The sequence below is a fragment of the Sciurus carolinensis genome, chromosome 13 (assembly GCF_902686445.1).
Source record: "Sciurus carolinensis chromosome 13, mSciCar1.2, whole genome shotgun sequence".
Taxonomy (NCBI): Eukaryota; Metazoa; Chordata; class Mammalia; order Rodentia; family Sciuridae; genus Sciurus; species Sciurus carolinensis.
The window spans coordinates 75,873,005-75,899,419 of record NC_062225.1 but is presented as its reverse complement, the minus strand read 5'-3'; the positions used below and the strand labels follow the sequence as shown (position 1 = coordinate 75,899,419).

At 38.9% G+C, this 26,415-nt stretch overlaps 2 protein-coding genes across 6 annotated transcripts; one reads left to right on the top strand and one right to left on the bottom strand.

The window, feature by feature from the left end:
* The first annotated feature begins 3,454 nt into the window (after positions 1 to 3,454).
* LOC124963255 (heterogeneous nuclear ribonucleoprotein A1-like) lies at positions 3,455 to 4,896 on the top strand. 2 transcript variants are annotated; one of them, XM_047522871.1, is made up of 2 exons: positions 3,455 to 4,281; positions 4,441 to 4,896. In XM_047522871.1, the coding sequence occupies exons 1-2, from the start codon at positions 3,531 to 3,533 to the stop codon at positions 4,650 to 4,652; spliced, it is 963 nt and encodes a 320-aa protein (XP_047378827.1). In that variant the 5' UTR covers positions 3,455 to 3,530; the 3' UTR covers positions 4,653 to 4,896. The 2 variants fall into 2 exon arrangements, with proteins under 2 accessions (XP_047378827.1, XP_047378826.1); XM_047522870.1 differs by having other exon boundaries at positions 3,455 to 4,896.
* A 959-nt stretch (positions 4,897 to 5,855) lies between these two features.
* Positions 5,856 to 25,670, bottom strand: Wdcp (WD repeat and coiled coil containing). 4 transcript variants are annotated; one of them, XM_047522561.1, is made up of 4 exons: positions 25,576 to 25,670; positions 14,137 to 15,946; positions 10,780 to 10,894; positions 5,856 to 8,120 (listed from the first exon to the last, which is right to left on the bottom strand). In XM_047522561.1, the coding sequence occupies exons 2-4, from the start codon at positions 15,925 to 15,927 to the stop codon at positions 7,984 to 7,986; spliced, it is 2,043 nt and encodes a 680-aa protein (XP_047378517.1). In that variant the 5' UTR covers positions 15,928 to 15,946; positions 25,576 to 25,670; the 3' UTR covers positions 5,856 to 7,983. The 4 variants fall into 4 exon arrangements, with proteins under 4 accessions (XP_047378517.1, XP_047378520.1, XP_047378518.1 ...); XM_047522564.1 differs by having other exon boundaries at positions 25,626 to 25,645; XM_047522562.1 differs by lacking the exon at positions 25,576 to 25,670 and adding an exon at positions 24,234 to 24,282.
* Between the last annotated feature and the right edge of the window lie 745 nt (positions 25,671 to 26,415).

Below are 26,415 nucleotides of genomic sequence, written 5' to 3'. Positions count from 1 at the left end.
TTGCATTATCTTACTCATGAGCTTTTGGGGGATGCCTCACATACAAATCATAACCCCATCTTCCCTTGGCTTGCACTCCATTATCTGACCACTCATTTGCTGTTCATCGTTTTGCTTCTTTCTCCCTTGATGTGCCTTAATCATCTCAGGCTTCCCAGGGAAATGTGATCTCATTCACTACCACCAGCCATACACTCCTGAGGACTCTACTTCTGACCTGGAGCTCTCTGCTGAATCTCAGATCTCCATAGTCAACTGCCAAACACCCTATCCAAAATATTTAGTTTCTCTCCACAGAAAAAATGTCTGAGAAATCTAATATCCATCATGTTGCAGGGATACAGGCCTATAATTCCAGTGACTCAGAGGCTGAAGCACGAAGATTACAAGTTCAAGGCTAGCCTTAGCAATTTAGTGACACTCTGTCTCAAAATCAAAAAGGACTGGGAATGTAGCTCATTTGTAGAACATCTTTGGGTTCAATCCCCAGAAAACGGGAAGAAAAAAAAAAAATCTAACACCTTCATGATTTAAAAACAAAAAACCAAAAAACAACTAAACTTAGAAATCGGGCATGGTGGTGCTCACCTGTAATCCCAGCAACTCTGGAGACTGAGGCAAAAGGATCTTTTTTTTTTTTTTTTTTTTTTTTTTTTTTTGCAGTACTGGGGATCGAACTCAGGGCCTTGTGCTTGCGAGGCAAGCACTCTACCAGCTGAGCTATCTCCCCAGCCCCAAAAGAATCTTAAGTTCAAGGCAAGCCCTAAGCAACTAAGTGAGACCCTGGCTCAAAAAAAAAAAAAAAAAAAAAAAAAAAAAAAGGGCTGGGAATGTTACACAGTGGTAAAGCAACCCTGGGTTCAATTCCCAAAAACCGACCCCCAAAAAGATTTTTTTAAATTTAGAAAACCAAGAAGAAAAAAGAAATCTTTAAGTCTGGGGAATATCTACCAAAAACCTAAAGCAAATATTCTTTTTTTTTTTTTTAATATTTTTATTTGTGGATGACACAATACCTTTATTTTATTTATTTTTATGTGGTGCTGAGATTCGAAACCAGCGTCTCATATATGCCAGGCAAGTACTGTACTACTGAGCTACAACCCCAGCCCAAGCAAATATTCTTTTTTTTTTTTTTTTTTTTTTTTTTTTTTTTTTTGCGGTGCTGGGGATATTGAACCCAGGGCCTTGTGCTTGGAAGGCAAGCACTCTACCAACTGAGCTATATCCCCAGCCCTCCACGCAAATATTCTTAATGATGAAATAGTCCCTTTAAATAAGGAATAAGGCCAATAAAATCCTATCAAAATACCAATTACATTCTTTATAGATATAGAAAAAAACTATCCTTAAACTTATATGGAGGGCTGGGGTTATAGCTCAGTGGTAGAGCACTTGCCTAACGTGTGAAGCACTGGGTTCGATCCTCAGCACCACATAAAAATAAATAAAAAACGTTCATTGACAACAAAAATGTTAAAAAAAAAAAATTATATAGGGAACCACAAAAATTGGGCATGGTGGTGCTCATCTGTAATCCCAGCAACTCTGGAGATTGAGGCAAACCAATTTTGAGCAAAAAGAACAAAACTGAAGGCATCATGCTATCTGACCTCAAAATATACTACAGAGCAATATGTAGTAATGCAAACAAGAGTGGTACCAGCATAAAAATAGATACATAGACCAATGTAACAGAATAGAGAGCTCAGAAATAGATCTATGCATTTGAAGCCAACTGATTTCTGACAAAGGTTCTAACAACCCACAATGGGAAACGGACAGTCTTTTCCATAAATACTGTTGGGAAAACTGGATATCCATATGCTGAAGAATGAAATTAGACGCTTATAAACTCAACCTGTAATCCAAGCTACTCTGGAGCCTGAGGTAGGAGGACCACAAATTCAACACCACCCTCAGCAACTCAGTGAGACCCTGCCTCAAAAAATAAAAAGGGCTGAGGATGTAGCTCAGTGGTAGAATGCCTCTGGGTTCAATCCCCAGTACCTAAGAAAAGAAAAGAAAAAAAAAAATCATAATAGATTTAAGATTTATAAAACAAGGAATTGCTAGAAGAAAATAACAGTATACTGATGAAAGACATAAATGTGAAAGATAAAGTTCCCATAAAAGGAAAGACAGATAAATGGAACTTCATTAAAATTAAAATGTTCAAAAAATACCACAAAGAAAGAGAAAAGTCACAAAATGGACAAAGATACTAGCAACAAATTTTAACCACCTAGAATACATTAAGAATCCTTGCTTGGGGGCTGGGGTTATAGCTCAGTGGTAGAGCACTTGTCTAGCACATGTGAGGCACTGGGTTCGAGTCTCGGCACCATAGAAATATAAATAAATAATAAAGTTTTGTATTCATCTACAACTAAAAAAAAAATTTTTTTTTTTTTTTTTTTTTTTGGTGCTGGGGATCGAACACCAGGACCTTGTGCTTACAAGGCAAGCACTCTACCAACTGAGCTATCTTCCCAGCCAAAATTTTTTTTAAATAAATAAAAATAAAAAAGAACCCTTGCTTGCATGCTCAGGTGCTTTCTCTGCTTTCTGGCTATAATGTCTTAGGCTGCTTTCCTATGCCACACCCTTCAGCCATGATGTTCTTCCTCACTTCAGGCCCAGAGCTATGGAGTCAGGTGATAGTGGACTGATCCTCCGAAACCCATCACATATGAAAAAAAAAAAAAAATTGATCTTTGACTTTCTGGGTCTGGATTATTTTACTTAGCATGATGTTCTCCAGTTCCATCCATTTACCAGCAAATGACATAATTTCATTCTTTATGGCTAAGTAAACTCCATTATGTATACATAAAACAAAAACAAAAAAGTCCTTAGAACATGAAAAAGATAACATAATAAAAATTTGGGCAAAAGACATGAACAAGGCATTTTGCAAAAGACAAAACTTAAATGGCTGATAAATATCAAGATCATTGCTGGTCTGTAAGAAAAAAATTAGGATCACAGTAAGATACCATTTAAAATTACTAGGCTATTAAAAATTAAGAAGCATCGAGACCAGCCTGGGTAACTTAGAATCTGTATTAAAATAAAAAACAGAAAGGGCTGGGGATGTAGCTCAGTGGTACGGCACCCCTGGTTCAATCCCCGGTATGACAAAAAACAACAACAACAACAAAAAAAAAAAACCATAAACACCTTTGGAAAATAATTTGGCATACCTCATAGAGAAACTTACACACTTCCTGTGATCCCAATTCCATTTCTAGAGAAAAGACACTAGAAACGCTTCAAACACTTGCTTAAGGATACATTTACAATAATATTCAAAGCAATATGACTTATAATTTCAAAACTAAAGCCAGGGATCAAATGTCCATGATGGGAATATGGCTAAATTGTGACAACTCTAAACAGTGAAAGATACCATACACATAAGGATGAATCTTAGAAACAATGTTGAGGATACGTTGGTTAGCTTACTCCTTTCTGCCCGTGGACGCCGCCGAGAAAGCATCGTTGAAGTCTCTGTTCCTGCTGCCGTCATGTCTAAATCAGAGTCCCCTAAAGAGCCCGAACAGCTGCGGAAGCTATTCATCGGAGGGCTGAGCTTTGAAACAACTGATGAGAGTCTGAGAAGCCATTTTGAGCAATGGGGAACACTCACGGACTGTGTGGTAATGAGAGACCCAAACACCAAGCGCTCCAGGGGCTTTGGGTTTGTCACTTATGCCACTGTGGAGGAAGTGGATGCAGCCATGAATGCAAGACCTCACAAGGTGGATGGAAGAGTCGTGGAACCAAAGAGAGCTGTCTCAAGAGAAGATTCTCAAAGACCAGGGGCCCACTTAACTGTGAAAAAGATCTTTGTTGGTGGCATTAAAGAAGACACTGAAGAACATCATCTACGAGATTATTTTGAACAGTATGGGAAAATTGAAGTTATTGAAATCATGACTGACAGAGGCAGCGGAAAGAAGAGGGGCTTTGCTTTTGTAACTTTTGACGACCATGACTCTGTGGATAAGATTGTCATTCAGAAATACCATCCTGTGAATGGCCACAACTGTGAAGTGAGGAAAGCCCTGTCAAAGCAAGAGATGGCTAGTGCTTCATCTAGTCAAAGAGGTCGAAGTGGTTCTGGAAACTTTGGTGGTGGTCGTGGAGGTGGTTTTGGTGGAAATGACAATTTTGGTCGTGGAGGAAACTTCAGTGGTCGTGGTGGCTTTGGTGGCAGCCGTGGTGGTGGTGGATATGGTGGCAGCGGGGATGGCTACAATGGATTTGGTAATGATGGTGGTTATGGAGGAGGCGGCCCTGGTTACTCTGGAGGAAGCAGAGGCTATGGAAGTGGTGGACAGGGTTATGGAAACCAGGGCAGTGGCTATGGCGGGAGTGGCAGCTATGACAGCTATAACAACGGAGGAGGCGGAGGCGGCTTTGGCGGTGATAGTGGAAGCAATTTTGGAGGTGGTGGAAGCTACAATGATTTTGGCAATTACAACAATCAGTCATCAAATTTTGGACCCATGAAGGGTGGAAACTTTGGAGGCAGAAGCTCTGGACCTTATGGTGGTGGAGGCCAATACTTTGCCAAACCACGAAGCCAAGGTGGCTATGGCGGTTCCAGCAGCAGCAGTAGCTATGGCAGTGGCAGAAGGTTTTAATATTGCCAGGAAACAAAGCTTAGCAGGAGAGGAGAGCCAGAGAAGTGACAGGGACGCTACAGGTTACAACAGATTTGTGAACTCAGCCAAGCACAGTGGTGGCAGGGCCTAGCTGCTACAAAGAAGACATGGTTTAGACAATACTCATGTGTATGGGCAAAAAAAACTCGAGGACTGTATTTGTGACTAATTGTATAACAGGTTATTTTAGTTTCTGTTCTGTGGAAAGTGTAAAGCATTCCAACAAAGGGTTTTAATGTAGATTTTTTTTTTTTTTTTTTGCACCCATGCTGTTGATTGCTAAATGTAATAGTCTGATCATGACGCTGAATAAATGTCTTTTTAAAAAAAAAAAAAAAAAAAAGAAACAATGTTGAATGAAAAAAAGCAAGTCAAAGAAGATTGTATACAATATAACACTTGTATAAAGTTCAAAACTAAGGAAAAATAAACATTATATTTTTTAGGCCAATGTGTAATATATGGTGGTAAAATTCTTTTTTATAAATAAAGAAAAGGAATGAAGAAATGATCATTTCAACCATCAAGATATTAGTGATAGCTGGGCACAGTGGAGCACACCTGGCATCCTACCTACTCAAAAGACTAAGGCAGTTTCTTTTTCCATGACTATACTGCCTCATCTTGATTTATAAGCAAAACCTGGAAAACCTACAAAATAAATGTTTTGCGGTTTATCTAGAAATAATATAGAAAATATCGCTGTTATTTTTGGCGAAGAAAATCAATTTTGTAAAGTTTATTTCAATTTAAATAAAATGTGAATTTTGTTTAAAAAAAAAAAAAAAAAGACTGTGGACTGGGGAGATAGCTCAGTCGGTAGAGTGCTTGCCTTGCAAGCACAAAGCCCTGGGTTCGATCCCCAGCACCGCAAAAAAAAAAAAAAAAAAAGAAAAAAAAAAAAAAGACTAAGGCAGGAGGTTTGCAGGTTTAAGGCCAGTCTGGGCAATTTTGCAAGAGTTTGTCTCTAATTTTTCAAAAATGTTTGGGAATGTAGCTCAGTGGTAGAGTGCTTATCTAACATGAACGAGACCCTGAGTTCAATACCTAGTACCACACTCGCGCGCGCGCGCGCGCACACACACACACACACACACACACACACACACACGAAAGACGTTAGTTACCTCTGGTCCTATGTAGACAGGATCAAAGAAAGACACAGGGAGCTTAAATGGTTTCTGGTAATGTTCTGGTTCTTAAATTAGGTGGTGAACAGTTTTATTATTAAGCTACCCTTGTACATAATTGCAAGTATCAAATAATACCCATTCAAAAATTGAAAAAATTTGGGTATAAAATGTGATTTGTAAATTCCATTTTTCTTACAAAATATTTTCAATCTAAGATTCAACAACTTAAAGGATTTAGTTCTTTTTTCCCTAACTTCAGAGTCAGCAAATACTGGGTTGCCTTCTATTGTTCCAATGACTACACTAATAGCAGAGGCCAAGGAAACATCTTTTGTATAAGAGTTGTCATGGATTCAGATGTTATGAAGATATAATTTACATTCTGGACTATATTCACAAGAAGCAGAAACACAAAAACAACATACACATATGTAAAATCAGGAACATTTCTCTATACTACTAAAAACTGCAAAGAAAATACCACTCAAACATTTAAAACAGCCACAACCACTATTAGTGACTTTATTGAAGGCTCATAGGATTTTGCCAAGAAAAGGCAATTATAACTTGAGGCATTCACATTGATCTTATTCAAGGGATTCCTTAGTCTCCCTCCTTAGACTTCCTAATAGTTGTGATTTCATCATACCCCAGACACTTCCTTTGCAAATGGAGCCAGGCCTCAAGTCTGTCGTCAGATACCACTCTCAGGCCACTGATTACAGACAAGTGGCCTCTCCTTCCATTATCCCAGCAGCTGTCTAATGCATGTGAACCACAAATGGACCCTTGCTTCTTTCCTAGCCCAGCTCCATCTAAATAAATGGTAACAGACAGAAAGGAGTCCCCAAGGGTACAAAATATTTTCTTTCTAGATCATTTTAAAGGAAAGGAGGGGAAATGTGTACGTGCTAATGAAGTATCTCTAGCTGAAACAACTTATCTGCAGATGTGCTCTGTCTAACCACACCCTGATCAATGTGCGATACTGAAGTGACTGCAATTTGTGATTTTGTTTGAAGGGAGTGAGAAGTGGTATAACCATCTGCAGGAATTCGGGCGCTATACTAAGTTGCTAGTTACCCATAAGTCTAATGAACTGGTACTTTTTAGAACAATCTGATTCTCAGTGAAATTTTCAACTTTCCGGAATACTTTGATAGATTCTAGACTGATCTCTAAGACTTTAAAGGAAAAAAAAGAAAAATATCAAAATTAAAGTGTCAAGTTGGGCTGGGGTGTGGCTCGGTGGCACATGATTTGCCTAGCAAGTTCAGGCCCTGGCTTTGGACCCGAGAACCACACAGACACACACCCACATACACGAATGGTGACAAGTGTGAGGCCTTGCCTGTGCTTGGCACTGTACCAGTAGCATCAGTACAAGTTCAGGAGGACCCTGAAGGAGTCAAATTGCTTAAAATTCCATTCAAAGTTTGCCTACGGTCAGTTTTTAGTAGTATCTGGGCCTTTGCCAGCCAAAATTGTTTAGGGCAGCAAGAGGATTAGGTTTAAATCCCAGAAGGTAAGGCCAACGCCAGAATGACCTCCTGCTGCAGGCCGCCTGGGAGCAGAAACCAGTTTTCTGGCTTCCTTTACTCTCTGCTGATTCCTTCTGGGTTAGGTTACAAAGGATACACTGGAGCATATGCTCTCCAGCAGCACTCCTTACCCTCATCTTTAAACCAAGAAAAAGACTGTAACAGTGCTGAGTATCGTGTAAGTGCTCCTAAGACAGCTTTAATACTCCTTTAGGCAAGGAACACAAAGCCTCAGATGAACCAAAACAATCCACATGGCACCATAGTATTGTTCTGTTCTGGGAATTCTGTCCTTAGACAAAACCACAGTCATGAATACATAAGCAACCACTTTCTGAGCCTTCAAACAAAGACTAAGCTCTGCTACCAAGCAGAACACTTCAGCCTGGAGGAAAAAGCCAGAAAGATAGCAGAGCCAGTCATTGCAATGCCTCACCTGAGTGACAGTACGAATCTCACCAGTGAGAGTCCCAGTGCAAAATAGACCTTGCTTGTCATGATCTCATTTGAAAAGCTATACAGCAAATACTGTGCAAACAGATATCAGGCCATGCTGTCTAAGTGGTTAGAACTGCCAGTAGTTTCTAAACCCTGAGCAGTAAGGTCTCCAAAGACTTCAGAGGAAGGAAGAGGATCCTAACTGTGAGAAAGACAGTCACTGGAGACATCTGACCTGGACAGGACGCCATCTCTCACGATGATTACCTGGGTGGCAGTGAAAGTTAACGGGATGAAGCCTTCACTATCAGCAGAGAGAAGAATCCAGTGGGAATCTGTGAAGTAAAATAAACAAAGGCAATTTAGGATATCTAATTCTCTAACGAAAAAGATGACTACAAATAAGGTGGGTTTTTTAGTGGAATCCAGTAGTTCACATCAAGACTTTATCATCACAGGATTTTTCAGAGTAGTGGGATAAAAGGACTGAGGGTCAAGTTACATGGCAGGAAGAGGATCTCAGTGACTTACAATATCCAAAGTCGGTCACTTAGGTACAATTAAAGGACATATGCTTTCACTCAGGCCAGGCATTTATCACCCAGTGCTATGTCTACAAGCTTGTATATGTGCATACATTAAGGGTTGTACGTGGAAGCTTTCTCCCTTATCCACACGCTGTTCACCTGTTTCTCCAGAAACTATCTGAAACTGGGAATAGCTAATCTATGGAGGAACATTCATTATTTTGTAGATTCATAATAATCTATAGACATCTAAGGAGACAGAACTGACTAGATAGAATATAGTTGCCCAGAGAATTCCGAATGGTTTGTTTCAGGGCAACCTAGGGGCCACTAGCACAACACATGCTTGGACCTTCTCTGGTTCCTTCAAGTCTAATGTGTCTCACCTTTTGACCCTGTGATTTCACTTCTGAAAATCTACACTCCCAAGAATAACATAAAATATGCAGAGAGGGTTTTCTTAGTGCTATTTATAATGGTGAAAAATTGAAAACCACCTACTTGGGTCAAAGAATACATCTCAAATAAAGTGCAGAATGGAATATTAATTCATCAATTAAAAATGAGAATCATAGGGACTGGGGCTGTAGCTCAGTGGCGGAGCATTTGCCTAGCATGTGTGAGGCACTGGGTTTGATTCTCAGTACCACATAAAAATAAATAAATAAAATAAAGGCATTGTGTTCACTTATAACTAAAAAAAAAAAAATTTTTTTTAAATGAGAATCAAGAGCTGGGCATGGTGGTGCACATCTGTAATCCCAGCTACTTGGAAGACTGGGACAGGAGGGAAGTCTAGGCAACTTGGTAAGACCCAATCTCAAAATAAAATTTTTAAAAAGGGCTGAGTATGTATTCAATGGTAGAGTGCTTGCCTAGTATGTGCAAGGCCCTAGGTTCAATCCCTAGGACTGCAAAACAATTTTTAAAGGTCATTTATAGGGGGCTGGGGAGATAGCTCAGTCGGTAGAGTGCTTGCCTGGTAAGCATAAGGCCCTGGGTTCGATCCCCAGCACCACCAAAAAAAAAAAAAAAAAAAAGGTCATTTATAAATCCACATCATAAATGCAAATGCCAAAACAGAAAAATGCTAATATTATAATGTTAAAGGGGAAAAAATAAAATGAAATTCTATGTTCAGTGTGTTGGCTACTGTTAAAAGAATGAGGCCTAAAAAGAATATACAAGTGTTAATATAAAAATGTCTGAATAACTTCTTAAACTTCTTTGTTCTAGCAGACTAATATTTGCTCATATGCTTATGCATATGTAAATCTTAAATTATATGAACAAAGAAAATCTACTGTATTGTGCTTGGGACATTTAAATTAATGTAAATATATGTATTTTGTGACTTGATGTTTTATTTGGCTATTTAAAAACATCTAAGATTTGTGTTTAAAAGAAAAATAAAAGAATGAGGCATAACAACCATGCTCCACATCTGATTAATGTGGGCATCACTCAGTCCTGTACCATCTAAGAGAGTCCTTCACATCTCCATATCAGAATGACAACTTCTTTAAGAAATATTCTACAATGCTATGATTTTTACATTTCAGTGCAATAAGTACACATTAAGGTTGTTATGTGATTTCCTTTTCATTATTATATATTGCTTTGTAACTCTTATCTAGTCTTATCATGTGTACACTTAGATTTTCCAGCTAGGCTGTAAGTTTCCTAAGGGCAGAACCAATATTTTCATGTGTCTGGCACCTGTAATAGGCCTGGGTATGCACCTAGCAAGTCACTGAATGACTGGCACACCTCATGTCTGTTACCAGTGGAAGGCACAGAATGCATGGTGGAGGGAGGGGCGTTCTTTTTTTTTTTTTTTTTTTTATTATTGTACACAAATGGGATACATGTTGTTTCTCTATTTGTACATGGCGTAACGGCATACCATTTGTGTAATCATAAATTTACATAGGGTAATGTTTGATTCATTCTGTTATTTTTTTCCCTTCCCCCCACCCCTCCCACCCCTCTTTTCCCTCTATACAGTCCTTCCTTCCTCCATTCTTGCCCCCCTCCCTAAACCTAACTCTAACCCTAACACTAACTCTTCCCGCCCCCCATTATGTGTCCTCATCCACTTATTAGCGATATCATTCTTCCTTTGGTTTTTTGAGATCGGCTTATTTCACTTAGCATGATATTCTCCAGTTTCATCCATTTGCCTGTAAATGCCATAATTTTATCATTCTTTATGGCAGAGTAATATTCCATTGTATATATATACCACATTTTCTTTATCCATTCATCAATTGAAGGACATTGAGGTTGGTTCCACAATCTGGCTATTGTGAACTGAGCAGCTATGAACATTGATGTGGCTGTATCTCTGTAATATGCTGATTTTAAATCTTTTGGGTATAGGCCAAGGAGTGGGATAGCTGGGTCAAATGGTGGTTCCATTCCAAGTTTTCTAAGGAGTGGGAGGGGCGTTCTGAATCTAACCTACCATGCAGCATTTCAACTAGAGAGAGGCCAAACGTCTGCCGAACCGTACTGAGCCTCAGCTTGCCATTGCAGAGAAGCACTGCTCTTCTTTCAACAGGACCTACATAGCAAGGTTTCTTCAAAACAAACAAACAAACGAATAAACAAACAAACAAACATTGCTAAACCGATTACAAAACAATGGGGCTAACATTTCTTAAGAATAGGATGTGAAGCCGAGCACAGTGGCACACACTTGTCATTCCAGTGGCTCAGGAGGCTGAGGCAGGAGGATCGCAAGTTCAAAGCCAGCCTCAGCCACAGCAAGGTGCTAAGCCACTCAGTGAGACCCTGTCTCTAAATAAAAATACAAAACAGGGCTGGGTTAGTGGTGGAGTGCCTCTGAGTTCAATTGACCACTGAGCCACATACCCAGCCCTATTTTGTATTTTTATAACCCCTTACTTTCCCTCTTCCTCTACTCTTTCCTCAGGGTTAGGTCTAATTCTAGGAACTGGCTTTTCTAGGACATGACCAATAACACTACAGGACAATGAAAAGCAGCCCGAGAGGTACAATTCCATCCTGAGGAATAATTGCCTGGCTGTTTTAGCAGAACTAAGAAACTTCATGCTTGCTTTAGTGGAGAAAATGCAAAGAAAGATTAACCTAGTGGTAAAGTATTTGAGCATTTGCACAAGTTAAATACATTGTGGTCAAAAGTCCCTTGGCTTAGAAAAAGTACAAAGGAAAATAATTTTTAAAATTTAAAAAGTCGGGCTGGGGAGATAGCTCAGTTGGTAGAATGCTCGCCTTGCAAGCAGAAGGCCCTGGGTTCAATCCCCAGCACCGCAAAAAAAAAAAAAAAAAAAAAATTTAAAAAGTCATTACAAATTAATCTTATTTAGAGTGGTTTCAAATATACCTAGAAAAAAAATATTTAAAAATTATCACTCTAACTTAAGGTACATTAAGAGCCCAAAGGCATAATCATAAAACATAAAATAAAAAATATTACTTCTAATTATTTATTATTTGAAATAATATCTTCATGCGAGTATTTAAAGAATCGTATTATAAGTAAGCTATGTGTCTAACTTATTTTGTGGTTAAAATTTTCACAATTTGGACTGGGATATAGCTCAGTTGGTAGAGTGCTTGCGTTGCAAGCACAAGGCCCTGGGTTCAATTCCCAGCACCACAAAAAAAAAAAAAAAAAAAAAAAAATTCACAATTCATTTTCTGACTTCTAGGAAACATGATTTCAACTTAAATAAATTATACCACATTTGTGGTAGGAGAAACCACTCAAAAAATATTTCTACTAATAACATTTTTAAACAGTCACTTGAATAAACTGTACAAGTCCTAAGAAGCTAATTGTTTAACTCATGACATGTAACATCTGAAATTACAGGGGACATTGTCCTGTGCTTTTTAAAATTTGCTTTCTTTTCCTTACTTTTGTTATTATAAAAGGAATATATGATCAATATTTTAAAAAACAAAAATTTATAATGTAAAAAGTAAGGTCCCTAAAATTCTACCCATAATTTTCTAAAATCCAGTTTTCAACTACTCTTTGGTGTTTTGAAAAATGTATATCTTTGAGTTAGTCAAACGGTAATAATGTTAAGGGAACACTAATTAAAATACCTCTTTTTGACCATTATTAAAAGAGTAATTGGGGGTTGGGGTTGTGGCTCAGTGGTAGAGCACTAGCCACATATGAGGCACTGGGTTCGATCCTCAGCACCACACAAAAATAAATAAATAAAATAAAGGTATTATGTCTATCTACAACTAAAAACATATTTTTTAAAAAGAGTAATTATATGCTTCTTATCACTGATTTCACTATCAACCCTCTGTAAATATCTCTTAAACCCAATAGGGAAAATGAATATAAGCAATTCACATTCAATTGGCCAAAAAAAACCATGAAAACATACTCAAATTCACTAATAGTTAATAAGTGAAATGACACCTCACACTGATCAGATTGGAGAGATGTGAAGAAAAGAACAGTCTTATGTGTTGCTGATGGGTGCGAGATAATGCATTGTAAGGTTAAAAGAAAATCTTTGAAAGGCAATCTTGCAACTTTATCAAAAGTAGAAACACAGTCTTCAAATTTACACCTCCACTTTCTGGGAACCAATCCAATAGAAATACAAGCACTAAACCAAATGGATACATATACTATTTCAGAATTGTTTGGAGTGGCCAACAACTGAAAACAAAGTGAATGTGGATCAACAAGGGAACAGCTGAACACACAGGGACAATTTCTGAGAATTCCTGAGATCTACTGAAAAGCATAAAATCTCAAATTCAGAGACTACAACAAATCCTGGAAGAGAAACTAGAAAAAGAACTATATTAAAGAAAATTTTTACCAAGTCTCAAACATATATGATTTCACCCACTATGTAGGACTATGACTATTAGAACATGATAAAATTCTTCTGGGTTTTCTTTACGAATCAACCCAGCTTTAGTCACATAAAGCAACATACTAACCCAGTCAATACACTGAATTTCTACTAAGATAGGCTACTGCTCCTATTCAATGACAAAACTCTATATTGGTAAGCAACAAAATAAATTCAGTTTGTTTCAGAAAACTAACTGGAAGTGTAGTGATATTCCATTCTGATTTTAATTTGCATTTCTCTAATAGCTAATGAGGTTGATGTGTTTGTTATCTGTATATCCCCTTCAGAAAAATTCTGAGTGCATGCTTAAAAAAATAAACAGCATACTCAGCATAGAGTGCACCATATGACCATTTTTATAAAACAATGACAAACCAGCCCATACATACCTATGGTATGTATCTATGTATGTGTTAGATTATATGAGTATGAAGAAAAATATGGAAGCATACACATTAAGCTGCTAGTGGGTAATAGGGAGGATGGGTCAGGGCCATAGCCAACGTGGAAGGAAATATCCACAATAAAAAACATGTATGATATAATCCCATCTAAAAAATAACATGTTCTTGCATATGCATGCAGAGGTGCATTCAAAACATTTTAAATGAACACATTTTTAAATATCTGAATGTCTCCACTGTAAAAGGAAAAGGTTTTCCCAACAGAGTAGCACAATTAAAAATTTTTTTTAAATTGCTGGAGTATAGTCATTCATGTTTTCACACCAAACAAAAGATAAAACCAAGGCATACATTGGTTGTGTGTGCCTATCCCTTTGGTAGGGTAACTTGCAAAGGCTTATCAACTTGCTTGTAACATAACATGCCCAGGTCAGTGAAGTTCAATTAGAGTACCTCTTTCTCATTAAAATTCCTTGCAGTACCCACTGGATGCAGCAGCTTTTATGTAAAGAGGTAGCTCCTCAAAGGAGAAGTTACCTGGTAAATGATGTGAACATAAGGGGGATCCTTAGAAAGTGGATACACTGGAGAAAATTTCTTCCCATTATGTACAAAATCCATGAGGTTGGAAAGACACTGTTGCATTTCAGTCAGGTTCCTAGATAAACTTCGCAGCTCCTTAGACAGCTGGTAAGTTTCCTTTTCCTTTTGTAAGTTCTCTTTTGGAAACAAATCAGGAGGTTCTGGCGAGCTGGTGTGGTCTGGTGAGCTGCTGGGCCTTGAGGAGGTTTCCAGGGCAATGGACTCATCAGTGACACTGGATGGGGGGCTTTTGAGTTCTTTAATAAGGGGCCTTCCAGGCCTTCTACTCTGACTACTGGTATTAACTGTTAACAAGAGCCCTCTGTTTTGGTGGCAAAATTCTGGGAAAAGACTTTTGATCAACATTTTTGTGTTTGTTTTATTTAACAGAGCCCTACAAGCAGAAGCAGCACTCTGGCTCTTGTTAGAGGTGGCTGAAGATTCTTCTTTCAACAATATTTCTCTAACAATCAGACGAAGGACATACTGATCAGACGCTGAAGAAGGAAGAAATGCTGAATCAGTAGACTTCTGTGTTCCCACCAAAATTAATAATTTGTCTGCCAAAAAACATATGCCTTTTGGTCTTTCATTACTCTCTAAATGAATCTGCTGAATGTTTGGCATAGAAGATGGAATGACAGAGTAGATCAAAATTGTATTACAAGTATTGGAAGCCACTGCCACTACCTGTGCTTTAAGATTAAATGCTATTAGATCAGGAACCAAAATGCCTGGAATGGTGACTTTTCTGGTCATGGTAACTCCTTCTTTTAAGGTCAAAAGGATCAAATGTGAAGAATCCTGGCCAGTTCCTGTCAAGTAGTCCTTTTTTCTTAAGCAAACAAGAGAACTCCTCTCACACCTAGCTTGGTTGAAATGTATATGAGTTAGATCCAGAAGTTCTGAAAAGGAAGGAGAATCTGTTATTTCAGAATTTGATTCAGAAGCAATTGCCCCCTTATCCACAAAAGGCATTTCACCAATAACTGGAAAAGTAGGAGGATGAGTATCTTCACCATTAAGTGGAACATCAAAGGTTTCTGATGCATTTAAGCTACAAATCTTATCTAGTGGAAGCTCAGTAGCTATAGCAACCTGTGAATCCACAGTGGCTCTCATGGAACAGATGTAGCTGTCCACATCAAACACTGGGCAGAAGGAGCACTTGTGCAGAGTCTTCTGAGGACTGTCCCAAATATAAGAATGAAGCCTGCTGCCTACTGCCACCACTAGCCTCTGGCCATCCTGGGTCCAACATGCACAGTGAATGCGATCCCAAGTGTTGATGTCCACTTTTATCCGGGAACTATCACAGTGAACATTAGGGAAAAGAGAGACATTCTGTGTAGTCGACACAGTCAGGACAGCATCTTTTGGGTGCCACACACAGCCCTGGGGAAGGAGAGGAAGTGATTCTCTAATCTCAGAGGTCTGAGACACCAGCCATTTGCTCGACTCCACAGTACTGGGACACAGCTGCCAGACAGTGACATGCTTTTTGTGCTGGACAGCGAGCAGAGTGGGCATGTCAGCCATGGCTGACTGGGCCCAAGAGAGTCCACAGACATGTTCAAATTGTCCAATGACTCTGGAGTTCCCAAACTTGGCCTCTCCATTCTGAAGCTGTAAATCAGTAAGAAATACTTGATTCCCGTCCGTCCAGGCAAGGCCATGGCTTGGGTGTATTGCTTGATACAACACATTCAGTCCAGTCCTCAGCAGTTTTCCTTTTCCCAACTCCATCCTTTCTGATAAAAGTTATCTGAAATGATTAGGAAAGGAAGTTACACAATGAAAAAATAATTTAAAAAAATCCAGAATAGGCTATAAGATAACTGACTTGGACCCTTCACAGATCAATCCTATGGGGGGACAAAAGACAGGAAGAATGTAATAAGTTAAGAGACTACTAGCTGGGCACAGTGGCACACAACTGTAACCCCGGCAACTCAGGGGGCTGAGGCAAGAGGATCGCAAGTTCAAAGCCAACCTCAAGAGGTCAGCAGGGCAGTTAGCAACTTAGCGAGACGCTGTCTCTAAATAAAATATAGAAAAGGGTTAGGGATGTGGCTCAGTGGTTAAGCATCCCTGAGTTCAATTCCCGTTACCAAAAAAAAAAAAAAAAAAAAAAAAAAAGAGAGAGAGAGAGAGAAACCCCTGAAAGCTGGGGAGGTAGCTCAGTGGTAGAATACTTGCTTAGCATGAGTGGGGCCCTGGGTTCCATCCCCTGGCAGTGCAAAAAATAAAAAAGAAAGAGACTGTTGAGTAAATGCAATGCAATGTATAAACTATGGCTAGATTTTGAATTGAGGAAATGAAATTTTCTGTCCCCAAAAAGGTATTTTTAGAACTGAAGAAATATGATTAAGAAGATAATGTGAGCTAGGGATATGGCTCAGCAGGAGAGCATGAGCTCAGCATGTGTGAGGCTCTGAGTTCAATTCTTAGCACCACACACACAAAAAGAAGATACTGCAGACTTGCTAATGTTTATTAAATGTGAGTGTGGTAGAAGGATGTCCTCTTGTTAGAGGATACATGTTGAAGTATTTGGGATAGTTTCATGATACAACATGCTTTCAAATGGTTTAGGAAAAAAATTCTTGTATAGATAGAACAAATATAACAAAATGCTAACAATTATTGAATTCAGACTTAGACTACATTAGTGTTTAAGTCAATGTCAAGTTAAAAATTTTTTTAAATTAAAAATTTGAAGGTGGGTGAGGTGCCACATGCCTGCATTCCCACCTATTAAGAAGGCTGAGGTAGAGGGATTATTTGAGCCCAGAAATTTAGAATCAGGCTGGGCAACACAGCAAGATCCCATTTCAAAAGACATAGAAACAAGTTGAAAAAGTCTATTCTAACATCTAATTTCTATTGATCTTTTCACTGCCAAGTCAATGAATAAATGATATTCATATATCTGGCTTTTAGTAACACACACTTCCTGTTCTTCCAAAATGGCTTATCTGTCTACTGAAATGACACTCAAAAATCACCATAGTTCATCACATCCAAATAGCACTTAATAATTTTAAGAGTATTTTCACATTCCCTATTGTGTTTTATCTTTGCAATCTCTAACAATAATATAAAAATAGATTAGGCAAGTATTATCTTCAATTTTTCCACTCTGAGTAAGTACCCGCCAAACACACAAGCATTTGAATTACTACAGTACATGTTCATTTCAATGAAACTCAAACTAGAAGTGTCTAAAGTGAAACAAAATTTCCTTTAATCCATGCCAACCTCTCTTTACCCACTTTCCCAAATCTTAAGGCCTTGATAAAAGCATGGTTAGCAATTTGGTGTGTAGTTTTTGAAACTTTTAAAGAAACCGACACAAATACAGGATTTTATATGCCATGTTTTTGCTCTTAAACAAACAAAAAATTGGGTTTTAAATCAGAGTTCTTGGGTACTAATGACAGAAACCACTCTGGACTTAAGGTGAAAAAGAAGGCTCAAGAACCAGGCTCAGCGACAAAAAGTAGACTCGTGCTCCCAATGGCTGGGAGGAGGAGCAATAGGGCATTACTAACAGTACAAAATTTCAGTTTTACAAACTGAACATACAATGGAGGTGCTGATAGCAGTTGTACATTATGAATGTATTTAATATCACTGAATGGCATACTTAAAAATGGTTAAGATGGTAGAGTTTCTTATCTGCATTTTTCCCGGCAAGGTGCTGGGGATTGAACACAAGCTCTTGCACAGGCTAGGCACATACTGTAGCCGAGCTACACCCCCAACTTTTTGAGACAGGGTCTTGCACCATTACACATGCAGAGCTTAAGCTGTGATCCTCCTACCTCAGGAGGATCCCTGAGCAACAGGATTACAGGTATGTGGCCCCACACTGGCACAATCTGCATATTTTACCACATTTAAAAAATTGATTGGTGTGGAGGCGGAGGCAGAGCCAGCTGGCAATACAGTGCCACTTGTGCTGCTGTGCCAGTTCTTGAAGCTGCTGGTCCCAGCCAGGCTCCCCAGTGGTCCTTCAACAATGTCAAAATTCTACTTGCCAAATGACAAACCTCACTGGCTGGAAGTTGGTCTGACCTTGGGTACCACCAGCTTCCTGTGGTTCTCACACATCAAACGAAATGAAGCTGTTTCAGAGTATAAAAGAAAAAATGATTTGGAAATACTAATATGGTATGCCCCACACAATGATTATGTAAGTTTCTCTGGATTCACCAGATTCACCAATCTATTGAGTTTTGAATGTTAGAGAAAAAGTTATATGTAAAATATATAGGAAGTTGGAATTTGTATCATTAAATAGAAGAAATGAAAATACTTCTGTATTTTTCAAATAATGCACATTGTGACAACTTGTAAAAAGTGTCAATTCTAAGGTACATTATTAGAAGTATTTTAATATGGAAGACACCATCTGATAACAGATCCACTGGTAATTAAAGAAAATTTTATAAGAAAACTTGTTAGAGATGGATTCAATAATCCTACACTGATGAATTTATTTCTCTTATGAACTTTTTTTTTTTGCTACTGGGGCCCTTAACCACTGAGCTACATTGCCCGTCCTTTTTACTTTTTGAGACAGAATCTACGTTGCTTAGGGCCTCACTAAGTTACTGAGGCTATCCTTAAGCTTGTGATCCTCCCATATCAGCCTCCCAAATCACTAGGATTATAGGCACTAGGATTATAGCCTGCGTGTACCAGGCTTCTTATGAATTTTTAATTTCTAATCAAACACTTATTCTTAAATATGTCAAGGAGACAGAACTACTTTGTAACTCAAAGTATAAAAGATACTAAATGTTTTCTTTTAAAGAAGTCATTTTGGTGAGTCAGAAAGTAAAGATGAATTTTTTTTTTTTTTTTTTTTTTTTTGCGGTGCTGGGGATTGAACCCAGGGCCTTGTGCTTGCGAGGCAAGCACTCTACCAACTGAGCTATCTCCCCAGCCCCATGAATTCTGTTTTTTAAAAATTCTTTTAAAAAATATTGGTTTGTCGGGGCTTTTTTGCTGTTATTTTTCTTGTTTTACAGTTCTGGGTATCAAACCCAGGGCCCTAGGCAAGCATTATACCACTCATCTATTCCCCAGACCTACAATTTAAAAAACTACTTAGCCAGGCCCAGTGGTGCACACCTACAATCCCAGAGGCTCAGGAGGCCGAGGCAGGAGGATTGCGAGTTCAAAGCCAGCCTCAGCCACTGAGGGAGGCCCTAAGCAACTTAATGAGACCCTGTCTCAAAATACAAAAAGGGATATGGCTCAGGGGGTAAGCGCCCCTGGGTTCAATCCCCGGTACCAGAACAAATAAAAATAAAAAATTGTACTTAAAAAACAAAAAAAAAAAAAAAAAAAAAAAACTGGACTTTGAAAACAAGTAGGAACCAAAAGACACTGGATAAATAAGCCATGGCAGTCACTACTGAGTCTAGCTTTACTGCCCCTTTTCCTGACAGCAAATGCTTAAGATTCAGAATCTGGGGGAAGACTCCCCAGGTTGAACCTAGCTCTTGCTATATCTGCAAGGAGAAGGGGAGAGGGAGGATTTCCCCACCAAGATTTCTACAACAGAGAGCAAGAGTCCACCTCTCACGTGGTGTGATTACCCCGAAACCATGAAGGTGTTTAAAAAAGAAAGACAAATGATCACCACAGGAATCATGTTACATATTTTTTCATTTTAAATTTAAACCATGAGTACTTTTCCAAGTCAGTAACAGACCTCTGTCTTAATCTTTTAAGTGCCTGCACTGGTATCCCAAGTGGCTGGAAGGCATTCCATGGACTATAATTTATCTAGTGATTCCCTTACAGGTAGGAATTTTGCGTATTTCCTATTTTTATTTAGATATAGATAAAAACAAAAGTTTGGTGTTTAGTTTTCATCAATATTCTCCCTTAGCCTTCCTTCCAATGTTAACCATGATTTCAATTATCACCTCCTATGTATTCCACTCCTAAATCTGCATTTCTCCTTCTGGCTTTCTTTGCTAAGTTACTGTGACATTCAAATACAAGTTGGATTTTACATTATGGATAATATCTGCCCTGCCCACATTCATTTCGAACTTAAAGTATATATATATATATATATATATATATATACACACACACATATACGTATATATATATATATATAATTTTTTTTTAAAGTTATTTTTCCCTACAGCAGTTCCCTCAATTTCTGTCAATTATACCACCATTCTCAAAGACCAATCCTGAAATGCCCCTTTTAAGTATGTCATTTATCAGCTTAAAAATGATGTTTCAAAAAAAAAAAATGATGAGGTTCCTCACTGCTTACAGTTATGTTCTTCAATAAAGCAGTTACTTGCTACATGTGCTATGTAAATTCAGTTCCTCAGGCACACTAGCCCCATTTCAAGTAGTGAAAAGCAACATGTAGCTTGATGGTTACCATCAGGACAGTGCAAAACATTTCCTTCAACATAGAAAATCTTGTTGGATAGGGGTAGCCTCCAAAATTAAGCCTGAACTTCTCAATTTGATATTCAAAACCTTTCCCAAACCAGGTGTGGTGGCACTTGTCTGTAATCCCAGTAACTCAAGAGGTTGAGGCAGAAGGATCATAATTTCAAGGCCAGCCTCAGCAACTTAGTGAAACCCTGTTACGAAACATTAAAAGGTATGGGGGTGTAGCCCAGTGGTAGAGCGCTCCTGGGTTCATTCCCTAGTAACACATACACACAGGCATACTTACTTACACACACACACACACACACACACACACCTAAGTAGCATTCTCACTTGGAAGCCTTCCTTAATCATACAGGTAAGTGATTATTTCCTCCCATGAACTCCTAGAGCCCTTAAGGTCTAAACCATTCACTGACCATTTCAGTTTAATATCTGAAGGCACTGGTAACTTTTCATGTATTATGCTTTGTCTCCCTAAATGACATGAAAAGTCTTTGAGAGCAGGACTAAACAACTTCTTCACTTACCCACACCTAGCACACTCCATAAGTGCTGACAAGTATTTTCTATAACAATTATATCCTATAACGAGTTTCCAATAGGGTTATGATACTGCCAGGGGGTATACTGATTTCATTTTTGTTGCTTTAGACCCTTAGAGTACTAAGCGAGTAAGCTTCTCTGAACTATATTTGGACATACTTTCTAAGGCTATTAAATAATCCAGTCTCTTGAGAAATAACCAAAACAAAATACTAATAGAGATAGGGCTGGGATTGTGGATCAGTGCCTAGTATGTGTGAGGCACTGGGTTCGATTCTCAGTGCTGCATAAAAAAAATAAATAAAACAAATATATTACTATTAAGAGATATATGGACTCCTTTGGTTCATATAGTCGAATGCACTAGGAGCTTCTCATTTCTTGTATGATTTGTTAAAAATATTATACAACCAAAAATATTAGCACAACTTTCTAGATCTTAAAAAACTCATACTCTCATTTTAATCATGAGGACAAATAATGTTAACAAATCATGACTTAATGTTTACATTTTATAAATATTTAACAACAAACACGGGTAATTACAGAAAAAAAAAAAAACCACCTTATTTCTAGATGTTATTCTACTTTAGACTCACAGCAGTTTCACAGTAGGAATACCTCTCCTGAATTATCTTAGCACAGAGCCTGGCTTTTCTAAGCTTCAAGTTGAGATGCACTGAAAGTTGGCTATGCCTCAGTATCAGCCAGAATCTATTTGGCTTGGATTCCAACCTCTGGAAGACTGAATAGCCAAACCATTATCTAGGTTATCTCTACCATTATTCTAGGATTCTTAAACTTGAATGTGTTCATACATATCTATGACACATAACGTCAGTAAAAAGAAACACTATTGAGATAAGGTAAAAATCTGAGTATTCACTTTGAAATAAACATGTTTTAACTTCTTCTTTAAAGAATGGTTTTTAAAAAAATTTTTTTTAAGTTGTAGAAGGACACAATACCTTTATTTTATTTAATTATTTTTATGTGGTATTGAGGATTGAACCCAGGGCCTCACACATGCCAGGCAAGAACTTCACCATTGAGTCACAACCATACCCCCAAGAATGTTATTTTTTTTTATCTTTTTTTTTTTTTTTTTGGTCTTTTTTAGAACTGGGGGTTGAACCCAGGGTTTTGCAAATACAAGGCAAACACTTTGCCACTGAGTTACATCCCAGTACAAGAATGGTATTCTTTAATTTCTTTGAAACACCGAATTAAAGTTAAATGAACCTGCGTTTCCCAACTTACAATTCCCTTAAGACGCCAAATGAAGTCCTTTTTACTTTTGCAAAATAAATAAATATTCAATTTAAAAGGGAAAAACTGCCTCCAGTACATTAAATTTTGAAATTCCATCAAAGAATCATCTAACTTGCAAAGCCCATTTCTTTACCATTCACTTCTTAACCCATTCCTTTACCAATCTCTTGTCCAAAGCAGCTCTCACCAAGCCACCAATGCCATCCCTGGCACTGAATCCTTTCAGTCCCATTCTACTGAGTAGCAAGTGTCAAGGACAGAACTTGAGAAATTGTCTTCAGACTCTAAATCCAAAGAAATGAATTCTCTGCCAAACAGCCCGGTAATCTGCTTTTGACCCTTCTATAAATCACTTCTCATACTTCCTTATTAGCTTCATGTTTGCTTTTAGGATCTTGTACTAAGAACAAGTGGTCTGTTATACTTCTATCCATGATGTCAGAATAAATGGTTCTGCAGTGGCTTGCTAAATGGAGAAATAAGTTCCTTGTCAATACTAATGACAAAAACAGCAATCCCTATCTCCTGGTCTCCTGTAATATATAGTTTTCCCTAATATCTACTTAAGTATTTTTTAAAAGTCTTTTATTGATAAATTATGCATGACACATTTTTCTGGACAAAAAAAATTCCTAATGGGTCAAATTTATATGACATATTTTAGGCCAACTAATTTAGTCTAATGTCATCATGGATGTATGTGGACAGAGTAGCACAAGAAACAAATTTGTGAGTAAGGGGGAAAAACATGATAATAAGTTTAGAGAAGTTTTTAGAAAAATAAATTTTACTATCTTTAGTAACAAGAAGAAATTTGACATATTTGTCTCAAAAATCTAACACTAAATACGAAAATTTGCTCCATTCTTTTCTATGCCTATGTTAGACCAGGACCTGACCACCTCTTCCTTTTTATTAGAGCAGAAAGGAAAAGTGTCCTTGATTTCAGTCTCTTCTTTCCAAAAGAGCCTGGATGCCATGTTGTCAGGCAGAATTAATCTTTTTACAAACTACAACTCTGCTGGGCACAGTGGTGTATGCCTGTAATCCCAGCTTCTCCAGAGGCTGTAGTAGGACAGAAAGTTCAAGGTTTCCTTGGGCAATTTAGTGAGACCCTACCTCAAAAAAAAATTTTTAAAGGGAGGGGGGCTAGGGATGTAGCTCAGTGGTAGAGGGGGCAAAGGACAGCTCTGATAATTTTGTTCTCTTCAAAAACTTTTGAAGAATTGCCACAGTCTTCATGTACAGAAAGTTCTTTCAGGGGCTCAGGATGTAGTTCAGTGGTAGAACACTTGCATAGCATGCATGAGGCCCTACGTCCAAAAATTTTTTAATTAATTAAAAAATAAAATAAAAAGTTATTTTGAAAGGTATTAGCAAGGCATTTAAGGTCATATATTATCTGATATGGATATAGTTGTCCAACCTTAGCTCTTTGATCCTTAAAGGCCTACTGAGGAACCTGGGAGAAGCAGCACACATTCCTGAGACAATGTGCAGGATAGACCTGAGAAAAAGGTGACAGGCTTCATAAGGGGCCATGAAACAGTCTGAATGGCACAGTAGTCTGAAAGGGAACCAAGTCTGTAGCAATTTCAGTAGAGAAAGAAGGCCAGATTCAGAGGGTTCTAAGACATAGGGAACAGATTATATCAGCATATGAGTGGTGAGGAGGAAAGAACTAAGGATAATATCTGGATTTTTAGCTTGGAAAATGCTAAACCATTAACCAGAGATACAGAAGGTAGGGAATGCTTCAAAGGTGAGAAGGTGCTGGACACAGTGGCACACACCTTTAATCTCCAGTGACTCAGGCAGCTGAGGCAGGAGGATCACAAGTTTGAGGCCAATTTGAGCAACTTATCCAGATCCTGTTTCAAAAAAATAAAAATAAAAAGGGTTGGGGATGTAGCTTAGTAGTACAAAGCCCCTGGGTTCAAACCCCAGTAGTGGTGGGTGGGATGTGGGTGAGAAGTGTGTGCAGTGTGTGATAATTTAGTATTACACATACTTCACTTAAGTTTTCTGTAAGGAGTCAGGTATGGTGACATATGCTGCATTTCCAGCTACGTGGGAGGCTGAAGGAGGAGATTAACAACTTCAAGGGCAGCCTGGGAATTTAGTAAGACTCCATCTCAAAATAAAAAAGAAAGAGCTGGGGAAATAGCTTAGTGGTAGAGCACTTTGCCTAGTATTAAGGCCCTGGGGTCAATCCCCGGTACCACAAAAAAAAAAAAAAAAAAAAAAAAATCAGTTTATTTGGAAAAGTATAAACAACAAATTGAGTTATGGGACAGTCCCCAGACCAGAACAGGTTCTGCTAACACCTCAGAACATCATGACAGGATTTATAGAAAAGGGAAGTATGGAGACAATGTAATTGGCCACGGCTTACAGAATCTCCTGCGATTAACTAAAACTCAGCTACTATGATTAAACTCTATATTGATTCGGTCTGTTGGGCCCAGTGCAGGAGCCTCGTTCAGATCAATGGCTCCTACAAAATTTTATTTAACACTGCACGATTCTGTGTAACATCTTTTTCACTTAAAATTATATATTATCATTTTTCTATGTTATTAAAAGCTTTATAAAGTATTTTTTGGAAGCCACTTCACAAAGTAAAATGACATAATTTATTGAATTCACTCTTTTTTCACTGACCTACAGTGCACCCCGGCCCTTTATACTCTTATTTTGAGACAGAATCTCGATAAGTTGCAGACGCTGGCCTGGAACTTGGAATCCTCCGGCCTGGGCCTCCCAGGTCACCGGGATTACAGGTGTGCACCACCACCGCGCTCGGCCCGCACTCGCGAGACCCCTGGTTGTCGCCAATTTTATCCTACTAAAAATAACGCTGTGACAAAGATCTTTACGCATAAAGAATTTTTTTGAGGACTTCCTTAGGATATAGTCCCAGAAATATCATTCGTAAACCACAAGAAATATAAACACTCGTTTAAGCCCGCGGTGCTCATCCCCCAGCCCCTCACACGCGGGCCCGGCTGTTCTCCCGCACCTCTGGCCGCACGGGATCTCCGCCCGGCCTCTGCCCGCAAGCGCCGCTCCATCCCTCACGGCCCACCCCGCGCTCCCCACTCGCCAAGCCGGGCAGCAGAGGGGACACACTACCTTTGGTCTCACTGCCCCATAGAAAATCAACCTCCCCAGGGCAGCCCCACCTCGCAGGACCGCGGATGAGAAGTCCTGGACAGCTACCGGAAGCATCGGCCCCGGTTCTCTGATAGGTGAGTGTAGGCCGGGCCTGCTCCTCAATCCCCCTAGCTATTGGCTTTTGAGTGTGTCATGTTAGGAGAAGGTCCTTCCTACGGGCCAATAAACCCGGGCTTTGCCGCACGGGTCGCTGGGAGTTGTAGTTCCCGTGGAAACACCGCCCCTAAGCCTGCCAGGATCTCTCTTTCTCTCTCTCCCTCTCTCTCCCCCTCTCCCCCTCTCCCCCTCCTCCTCTCTCCCCCTCTCCCCCTCTCCCCCCTCTTCCCCTCTCTTATGAACGCTTTAGCACCTTCCTCCACTTCTCATAGGTTCTATTAGTCTAGAGAGTTGGAACCCTACAGTTGGGGGAGTGGGGTATCAGGAACCCTTTTTAAATCTGATAGAAATCTCCCCAGAAAAATGTTCTTATCCTTTCACAAAATATTGTGTATCAACTAAAGCTGCTTTTAGGCCTATGCAAATTACAAATCTCTGTTCTACGTCTATTTCAAACGTACCTGCCTAGGTCATGGTCCATGGAGATGGTGATTCTAGCTTTGGAAGACTGGGCCACACCTTGGAGCAGCCCATGAGGAATTTCAGATCCTTACTCGCACAGTACAGTTGACCATCATTTTTCCTGAACACCACAACCAGTCCTCCGTTAGGGATGCCGATAACGATACCTGTTCTCTGGCCACCTGGGAAAATTGGGGTTGGAAAAACGGAGGACGAATACCTTGAGGTCTATTCTGGGTA

What these genes read in the sequence shown, in the direction of transcription:
- LOC124963255 (XM_047522870.1), top strand. Translation starts at nt 3,531, where the DNA reads ATGTCTAAATCAGAGTCCCCTAAAGAGCCCGAACAGCTGCGGAAGCTA.
- Wdcp (XM_047522561.1), bottom strand. Translation starts at nt 15,927, where the DNA reads ATGGAGTTGGGAAAAGGAAAACTGCTGAGGACTGGACTGAATGTGTTG. An exon ending in ATGTTCACATCATTTACCAG is followed by an intron (nt 10,895 to 14,136) that starts GTAACTTCTCCT and finishes TTTGTTTTGAAG; the next exon opens with AAACCTTGCTATGTAGGTCC. An exon ending in TCTAGTTGAAATGCTGCATG is followed by an intron (nt 8,121 to 10,779) that starts GTAGGTTAGATT and finishes TTTACTTCACAG; the next exon opens with ATTCCCACTGGATTCTTCTC.